A 9,910-nucleotide genomic window follows, 5' to 3' on the forward strand; every position below is an offset into this window, starting at 1 on the left:
CACGCTCGCTGCGGCGCCCGCCGCTGCCGGCCCCGCCGCGCCCTCGGACCCCGCCGCGCCCTCCTCGGCGCCGTCGGCTCCCGCCTCGGCCGCGCCCTCGTCGTCGTCCTCCTCGGGCTCGCCCTCGGGCTCCGAGATCTGCGCGGCGATCTGCATCTCGAAGATGGTGTCCTCGCAGAAGCTCACGAAGAGTTCCATCTTCTCGGACTCCCCGCCCTCGTTCACCACGTCGAAGATGAACTGGCGCTTGGACTCCTTCACCTGCGGAGCGGGCGGGGAGACAAGGGGTCACAGGAGCAGCCTACACTCTACGCATTGTTCTTAATAGCAGCGTTAAATGTATGCTTATTAATTGTACTTCAGTCATTTAAAGCAAAATTGATAATTTTCGTTATTAATAGCGAACATATAGCATTCACTGTAGGCACTCTCGTAAGCACTTCAACAAGGCTGGGCCTTGTAGTAGGCATCTTACATATATTATCTAATTGAACCCTCACAAAAAACTCGTAAGAGGCTCTTCACCCCATTTTACAGATGAGGAAATGGAGGCCCAGAAAGTCACGTGCCCCAGGTGACGCAGCTGAGAGGTAACTGAGAAGTGGCACATGTGGGGTTCAAATTCCCAACAAGCTGGGTACAGAATCGGATTTTTTAGCTTATTTTAGAAACAGAGTATAGTACTTGAGCAAAAGGTTCCGCAGCCACCCTGCCTGGGCTCAAATCCTGATTCTGCTACTGAGTAACTGGGTGATTTAGATGTAACTCTGTGGGCCTCAGTTGCCCCTCTGTAAATTGGGAGCCTATGCTATAGGGTTGGTGTGAGGGTTAAATGAGTTCCTAGATGCTGAGGGGTTAGAACAGCGCCTGGCAAGTAATAAATGCTGCCTAGTGTCTGCTATTATTAGACTGCTGCATAAGTGCTTCAGGTCTACACTGATATATGGACTCCTGACCAGCAGAGGAAAGTGGGAATGGGAAGTGGTGAGCAGGAGGAAGTGAGTGTTTGATGGAACAACACTAAGGGAATGAGTGTCACGTGGGGAGCCCATGACAGGCAAAGAGGAGGGCAGAGCTCCAACAGAATGGACTGGAGTGTGAAGGGCCAGCAGTGAATGTAGCAGACATCTAGGTGCAAGGATGGTACAACCACTTTTATGCCAGATTGGGGAGATAGGTGCCCCAAGGGACACAGGTGAGAGTGCAAACTCTTGAGGGTTCCTGTGGAATATGTGCGGGGGCCGATGTGCAAGAGCCTTGTGAGAGAGAACCAGGGGCTAAGGGAGGAATCGGTGTGAGGAGGGGTGGCAGCATGGGAGAACTAGGAAGTATGTGACCATGTGGGGCTCAGTGTGCACTGTGGACATGAGCACACAAGAGAGGCATGCAAGGTCCTGGAGCCAAAATGAGGGGGCAGTGTTAGTGTGGGAGGGGTCTACAATTCACAGGATCAGTGCATGTACGACAGACATTAGTGTACAAGGGGGACCGGGGAGTCAGTGCAAGAGGGCCGGGAACATGAGGACAAGGCTCAGTGTGCGAGACGAGCCCAGGTGTGCATGAGTCAGGTGTCTACTGAGGAGGAGACACGAGGGGCCCAGTTGTTGAAGTGATGGGAGTACAAGCCTCATGGGCACACGTGGGAAGTGGGAAGAGGTGTGCAAAAGCATGGGGGAGGAGTGTGCAGGTGCCTGGGAGCACCTGAGGAACAAAATGAAAGTGTGAGTTCAAGGAGTGTACAAGGGGTACGCAGGCTTGGCGTGCAATGTGCATGAGCAGGAGGGCCGCCAGGGCAATGGGGGCTGAGGGTGTGTGAGAAAGTGGCCAATGGGAACCACATGCAAGCTAAGTGTGTGACGTCGGGGGAGGGCATGCCAGGGCCACACGAGTGTATCTTGGGGCAAGTGTGTGTGTAAGGGGTATTCAAACATTTGTGGGATGGGCACAGGAGGGGCTGAGACAGGGCACATCAGGCCAAGGAGTAGGTCTGGCCACCAAAGACATGCGGGGGCTCTTGTGGGTGAGTTTAAGAGGGTGGTCCAAATGTGCATGGGTGATCATGTGTGCCAGGGCTACACTGAGGGCATGTGGGAGGTGAATGAGTGAGGGGTGGACAACCGTATGGCATGCCAGGGCTACATCCTCCGAGTGAGTGTGCAAGAGATGTGCATCTACATGTAAGCCCAGATTAAGAGGATCGGGCATTGTGTTCTAGGGCCTGGGGTACATGCGGTGACTGGTGAGGGCTGGGCCAGCAGGCCCCCCCAACTGGGTCCCCAAGGTGAATGTGCAAAGAGTGGGCATGGATAGGCCAGGGCCAAGAGAAGGCACACCAGGTGCTGCTAGGAAGGTGAGCAAAGAATCTATAACCATGTGGGTTCCAGTATGCGTGGGCTTGGTTGCATCAGGACCATATGGGCTCCCAGGATGAGTGTGGAAGTGGTAGGCATGGTGTGTGAGCAGCCACAGTGAGGTCACAATGATGCTGCTGCAGGTACAAAGGTGTACATCCATGTGTGCACCAAGGCTGCAAGAGTTGGGCAGGTGAGAACCGAAAATGTGCAAGGGCACAGCAGGGCCCATAAAATGTGGTCAAAAGGTTGGGCATGGGCTTACATGAGCAGAGTAAGGGCCCATTAGGGCCTGCAGAGCAGATGTGCAAAGCGTGCACAGCCCCATGTGGGGTCCAAGTGTGAGAGGAGTCCCAGAAGGTAAGCATGCATGCGCGCAGGCCCTCTGACCTGTGGCATCTCCCACTGGGTGCGATTCGTCTCTGAGATCTCAAAGTAAATGCGCTCGATGCGGCGCGAGGCGCCCATGATCTCAATGCGGCCCAGGTAGGGCCGGAAGTACTCGAGGATGCTCTCGGCCAGCTCTAGGAAGTTGCGCAGACGTGGGTCATGTGGCACGTGCTCCGACAGATTGGTCAGCAGTACTGCCACGTTGAAGCCGATTTCGCGAGCTGGCTCCTGGAAGCGGTTGGCGAACTCTTCACAGTTGATCATCTCATTCTCATCCGCTTCAGAGCACGAAAGCAAAAACTGGATTTCTGGACCGGTGAACTGCTTTTGGCTGTCCATGGCCTAGGAGTGGAGAGGGGAGAGGGGGAGGTCAGAGGGATGGCCTAGGGAGCCTCAATGCTCTTCTTAAAACAACTACGGATTTTTCATAAAGACAGAAAAGTCCAGAATCATATCACCAGCACCCAAAGCTGACACTCAGCAGGTTGGCATGGCCAAGGCGGTACCAGCCATTAAAATGCTTCATTTCCACAAAGATGAGCTGCCATCCCCTGTAAGATATATTCCATTTTCAGAGATGGTAAGATGTGAATTGATGAAATTCAGCACTGTGGTAGTAAATGGTAAGAGATGCTACCCCATGCTCTCTATGTGCCATCCTGGTATGCTGCCCCTGTAGGCCCTCTCTCCATCCTTCCATCCTTCCTCCCTGCTCCCCAACCCCCCACCCACTTCACCTGCTTGATGGCACCCACTGTTTGGACCAGAGGCCCTCTTGGCCCTCTGGCTGTACGTGGGGTCCATCCATTTGGGGTCAGGTAGCAGGAGGAGAATTGAGTGTGGTATTTCTCTCCCCTGACCTGGCTGGGTCAGATAGCAAGAGGAGAATTGAGTGTGGTATTTCTCTCTCCTGTACTGGCTGTGCCCCTCACTCCAAGGTGAGTCCTGCAGCCCTGTCCACACAGCTCCTTCTATCTCCAAGTTAGGTAACTACTCTTTCCTCCAAGCCAGCCCCCTCAAGGCTAGGGCGCTGACTGGTACAGGCCACCACTTCTGCCCCTTTCTCAAAGCCCTCTCCCCAACGATTTCCAGCAACTAAATAATTGACACCTGACACAGTGGAGGACTCTGAATTTCACCTGGGAACAAAGAGTCATATGCCCATCACCCAGAGGTAACAAATGCTCACAATGACATATTTTTCAAATACTATATGTTGAAGGACTAAAACATTACAGGTATGATTGGAGCCCTCTGTGTATCCGTCTCTTTATCTATTCCCCACACCTTCCCCTAAGATAACCACTATCCCAGATTTAGTAGAGTCAATACTTCTACCTTTATCCCATCATTTTCTCACACACACACACACATACACACACACACACACACAAAATAGATCCAGTACCCTGTGTATGTGTTTATTTAAAGAATTGCTATTATAATTAATGTAATTTGAAACTTGCTTTTTTCACTCAACTGTGTGTTTTCAGGATCTATCCATATTGATATATAGATCAAATGAATTCATTTTCACTGCTGTGTAGTATTCCTGTTTTATAAATATAACACTCCTTATTCTCCTGATGATGCACATTGAGATTGTTCCCAGTTTCACTGAACATTCTTGTGCTGATCTCATTGGCACTTGTTGCAAGAAGCTCTCTAGGGCAGTTTTCCAAATGACTACACCCACAGTAAGAATACCTTTTACCAAAAAAAACCAAAAAAAAAGGTTTCACGACACAATTCTGACTTTCACTGTGCAACACACTCTATAATATTCTATTTTATTTTTAAAGATGCTGGTCATGACTTAACTAAATTTCATGACCCACAGGTAGGTTGCAACATGCAGTTTGAGAAATGCTGCTCTGGGGTATGAACAAAAGCGAAATTTTCTGTCTCTAAAAAGTGCTTTGTAGCTAAGAACTTTGCAAAATGCTTTCTAAATGAGTAACATGGTTTGCAAATCATGAAGGGCTCTAGAAACCGCAGAGCGTGGAGACATAATCACACAGGAACTGTTCACCTTCTTTCTTCCCTTCACCAAATCACCTCCTTCCCTTATGATGCAGTGTGACACTGCCCCTCTTAAAAGCTCTCCCCACCCCGCTACCCCCCTCTCCAGAGGCCTGGGACTCCATCCCCCTCCATTCAGTCCTGGACTCTGCTCTTATGATTTGCTGCTCTCTCTGTCATTGTCCATTTGCCCACCCCCTTCTTTTGAAATATGTATTTCTTTTCTGACTGTTGTCAGTTTCCTTTACTGAACTCTTGTTCTCTTCCAGGCTGCTAAAGGTTGGGGGGCTCCAAACCTGGAATTGACACCCCTTTCTTTAAGTATATACTCTCCGCGGAAATATCACTGAGGCCCAAGGCTCTGAATGCCATCCCATCCCAATGACGGCCAAATCTACATCCCAGCCCTGACTGCTCTCCAGAGTCCAGACATTTCCAGCCGAAGCCCCGCCTGACATCTCTTTGTGGATCTCTACCCCAAATTGGAAATCACCAACACTGAACTCTTGATTTCAAAACCTCTCCTCCTACAGACTTACCCATCTCAGGAATAGCATCACCACCCACCCAGCAGCTTAAGCTAAAATCTTTGAGTCATCCTTGATTCTTCTCTTCTATCTCACCACCTACACCTTATTCATCAGCAAATCTGTCAGCTCTGCTTTCAACAGGTCTAGGACCCATACACTTCTGCCCCCTCCATGGCCCCCACCCTGTTTTTGCCCTCTATTGTCACCCATTGGACCGTCACAGCCACTTCCTTCCTGATCTCCCTGCTCTCCCTCTATCCCCACACACAGCTAGAGGGACTCTGGAAACATCTGAGTCAGGCCACATCCCTCAGCCCCCACCCCCACACTCAGAATCCTCCCTTGGCTCCATCTCATTCAGGTTAAAAGTCAAAAAGTCTTCCCTGTAGCCAACCATGTCTGCCCCCCTCGCCTCTCAGACTTTATTTCTCCCTCTCTCCTCCTCAACAGCCGTCTCCTGCCCCATGGTCTCCTTTGCATCCCTTTATTCCCACCTTTCAGCCTTTACATTTGCTGTCCCCTTCACATGGGATGCCACAACCTCCCCGCACCTTCACATGGTACCTTTCAGCTCTCGGCTTCAGTGTCCTCTTCTAGAAAGACCTTCCCCGACCACCCAGTTTACAGGGCTCACTCCACCCATGCTCCCTTGCACGCTGCCCTGCTAATTTCCTTCAGACCACAGATTATAATCTGAGATTATTTTGTTTATTTTCATCTGCCCCCTCCCCACTGGGCCATCAGCTCTGAGGGTGGGCTCTCTGCTTTGCTCACTGCTGCACACAGTAGGTGCCCAACACATATTTGTCAAATGAATTAAGCATCTTGAAAGCTGAGAAGAGTTTATAACTGTTAATATTTTTGAAAATTAAAAAGTCAGGGTTTTGTTTTGTTTTTAATCCTGAACTTGTCTTTTAAACCATAGAGAAACGGAAAAGCATGCTGTAAAAATACAAAGATTTGTGAAGAGTCTGGGAAACCACGTGATGCTCGGTAAACAGTCAGGCACTTAGGAATGAGAAGATCGCCATTCTGCAATCTAATGAACTAACGTGTCTGGGCATTGACAAGAACGGCTGCTGACATCACAAAGGGAAAGACAACGAGACAGGATGTGCCTCCTGATGGACGGATGCAGCACCACAAAGGAAGGTGCTCGCAAAACAAAACACATACACACACACACACACACACACACAAAAACAGAAACAAAAACTCCACACCTGAATCTATTGAGCTTCTTGACCTAAGTCCAAGTTTACAGGAAACACGAGACAGAGGAACATGTTAAGTGAAACCATAAAGATGTATCAGCCTGATCCAAACTGTGGGAAAGTCAACAACTAGGACAGTGCTATGTAATGATAGCCACAAGCCACATGTGGCTACTGAGCATTTGAATCGTGGCCGGGGCAAACTGAGATGTGCTCAAAGTGTAAAATACACGTAAATACTGGATTTTGAAGGCTTAGTATGCAAAAACGAATGTAAAATATCTAATAATTTTTAAATTGATTACACATTGAAATAATGTTGTGGATATACTAGGTTAAGTAAATCATTGTTAAAAATAATTTCATGCTGGGCAGGCCGAGTGGCGCATTGGTTACGAGTTGGCTTGGGATGCCAGCTCTGAGCAGCACGGCCCGGGTTCGGATCCCACATTAGGGCCAGTGACGCTGCGCCCTCTACAGCTGAGATGGTGAGCAACAGCTCCACCTGGAGCTGGGCTGTCGTGAGTTGCCAGCAACAGCATAGGCTGCAGTGGAGCTGCAGTGGGTTGCCACTGGCTACTGTGAGCGGCTAGCAGCTGGAGTGAGCTGCCAGCAGCCAGTGTGAGCTGCCATGAGCCGCTGTGAGCAGCAGTCCAGTGATCGGCAACCGATCTGCCTCACCCAGGAAGAGCACAATGATAATACCAACATGGGCCAGTGAAGCGACGTCCTCCACAACTAGACTGAAGAACCAAAGGACAGCAACTTGTCTGTTCCGCTTCCTGGATTCCCCAACACTGTTCCCCTCCCCCAATTCCCCAATAAAATCTTTAAAAAAATTAAAAAATAATAATTTCATGTGTTTCTTTTTACTCTTTCTAAAGCATGGGTACTAGCAAATTTTAAATTATCCATGTTGCTCACATCATATTTCTACTGGGCCTCCAGCAGATAAATTATCAGGAAAAGGAAACATGATGGAGGAGAAGCAGTAAATACGAGGATTAAAGAAATATCAACCAATTGCAACAGGTGGGCCTTGTGTGGACCCTGGTTCAAAGAAGATGAAAAAAATTGTATGTGATAGGGCCAGCAGAGTGGCACGATGGTTAAGAACTGGCTTGGGATGCCAGAAGGCCCTGGTTCGGATCCCACATATGAGGGCCAGTGACACTACCCTCCTTTAAAAAAAAAATTAAAGAAAAATTGTATGTGGTATTAATGAGATTTGGAAACTTTAACACCAACTACATACTTAATGATTTAAATAACTGTAGATAGTTTTCATTTTGTTTTTGCTTAGGAGTGATAATGACCTTGTTGTGGCTTGTTAAATAAAAGGAAAGACTTTTAAGAACATATATCATACAATTCAATTTATAGGAAGTGTCCAGAATAGGCAAATCTACAGAGACAGAAAGTAGATTAGTGGGTGGCAGGGGCTTGGGTGGGGAAATGGGAAGTGACTGCTAAAGGGCACGGGGCTTCTTTTTTGGGGTGATTAAAATGTTCTAAAATTATATTGTAAGGATGGTTGCACAATTCTGTGAATGTACTAAAAAATCAATGAATTGTACATTTTAAATGGGTGAATTTTATGGTATGTGAATTATATTGCAACAAAGATTTTATTTTAGAATTAAAATAAAAAGTATTTTAATTTAGAAATACATACACAAATATTTTCAGATTAAAAACTCAGAAAGAGGGGCGGCCTGTTAGCTCAGTTGGTTAGAGCTCAGTGCTCATAACACCAAGGGTGCTGGTTCGATCCCCATATGAGCCACTGAGCTGCGCCATCCACAACTAGATTGAAACAACTACTTGACTTGGAGCTGATGGGTCTGGAAAAACACACTGTTCCCCAATTAAAAAACAAAAACAAAAAAACCTCATAAAAAAAAACCACCTCAAAATAGTATTTACCAAGGATAAATTAGTAGCCTGAAATGTGTTTCAATCACCAGAAAGAGCTTTCCAAACTGAAGAAGGGTTTTGGAATCTGCAAAGTCCTTATCAATGGAGATGTGCCTTGCAAACTGTCAAGAACTCTGTCAACCATGAAAGATTTGGGAAACTATAAAACAATGCTATATTTTTAAATGCAGATTTACATATGAACGGAAATGCAGAAATAAATAACTGGAGAGATGTGTACCAAGTGGCTAACAGTGGCAGCCTGTGGAGTGCTGGAATGAGAACAGGATTGGGGGTGTAAGTTCTGTAAGTTCTGAATTTCTTTACAAAAGGAATGTATTCCTGTATTACCGATTTCATGAAAAATTAATAAAATATTTTAAATGATTTTCTGCATGGCCCCCAAAAAACACCATAAGCAAAGTCAAAAGACAAATGATGAACTTGGAAAAATAGGTGCAACTTCTATCACTACCAAAGTTATAATTAATTCATATATCAAGAGCTCCTGGAAATCAAGAAGAAAAATACCAACGTCCCAATAGAAAAATAAGCTAAGGGCGTGGTCATTTCACTGAACAAGTAGTATTAAAGAAATAACATGAAAAGATGTTTTAACTGCTCTCATAACAGGAGAAATGTGAATTAAAACTGAAGTGCAATACCATTTTTCACCTATCAGATTGGCAAAAATCCAAATATTTGACAATGTGGTCTGGTGGTGAGGCTGTGGGGAAACAGGTACTCTCACATGTTGCTAATAAGAGGGAAAAATGGAGGGCAAAATCTGTCCAGATGACAAGTGCATTTACCTTTCAACCCAGCAATCCCACTTTTGGAAGCTTATCCTTCGATATAACTGGCCATGCAGAATGACGGGTGACCATAAGAGTAATCGTTGTAGCCAGCATTGCTAGTAGCCCATAGGGAGCCTTCCTCAGCACACTTAATTCCATCTGCTAGAAATCTGCAGTACACATTTACAATATCTGTGCTATAAACTGCTCCTTTGTACAGTGCACAACTTGCACAACTATCCATGGCAGCCCTGACTACAGCATGCATTGTAATACCAAAAGACTGGGAACAAAACACATGGCTATCAGCTGGGAATAATCAAATAAATTATATATATATGGTGGAATACTAAGCACCTGTAAAAAATAATGAGGACACTCCCTGTATCTGCAGACTATATTGTTAAGTGATATAGACTAGTATATGTAGTTTATCACCTATTATGTAAGAAAGGAGGACAATGACAATATCTGAAACAAAAATGATGGAAGGATACAAAAGAAATTAATGTTTACTCACAGCAGTGAGAGTGGAGGAAGGGTCAGTTAAGAAAGGGATGGGGATGAGACTTCTTACTTCATACCTTGTTATATTTTACTTTTTAAATCATGTGAATGTATTATCTTTTCAAAAATAAAACTGGGCCGGCCGAGTGGCGCGATGGTTAAGAACTGGCTTGGGACGCCAG

At 46.5% G+C, this 9,910-nt stretch overlaps 1 protein-coding gene across 1 annotated transcript in view; it reads right to left on the reverse strand.

Moving 5' to 3' along the window:
• Positions 1–9,910, reverse strand: part of LOC109395341 (ryanodine receptor 1) — a 126,143-nt gene that overhangs the window by 13,447 nt on the left and 102,786 nt on the right. Inside the window, exons 79-80 of the mRNA XM_019666253.1 lie at positions 2,742–3,083; positions 4–261 (exon numbers count right to left, since the gene is read on the reverse strand). Coding sequence (XP_019521798.1) covers positions 4–261; positions 2,742–3,083 — 600 coding nt within the window. The remainder of the gene's footprint in view (positions 1–3; positions 262–2,741; positions 3,084–9,910) is intronic.

This window comes from Hipposideros armiger, unplaced genomic scaffold (assembly GCF_001890085.2).
Source record: "Hipposideros armiger isolate ML-2016 unplaced genomic scaffold, ASM189008v1 scaffold_466, whole genome shotgun sequence".
In the NCBI taxonomy this organism is placed as follows: domain Eukaryota; kingdom Metazoa; phylum Chordata; class Mammalia; order Chiroptera; family Hipposideridae; genus Hipposideros; species Hipposideros armiger.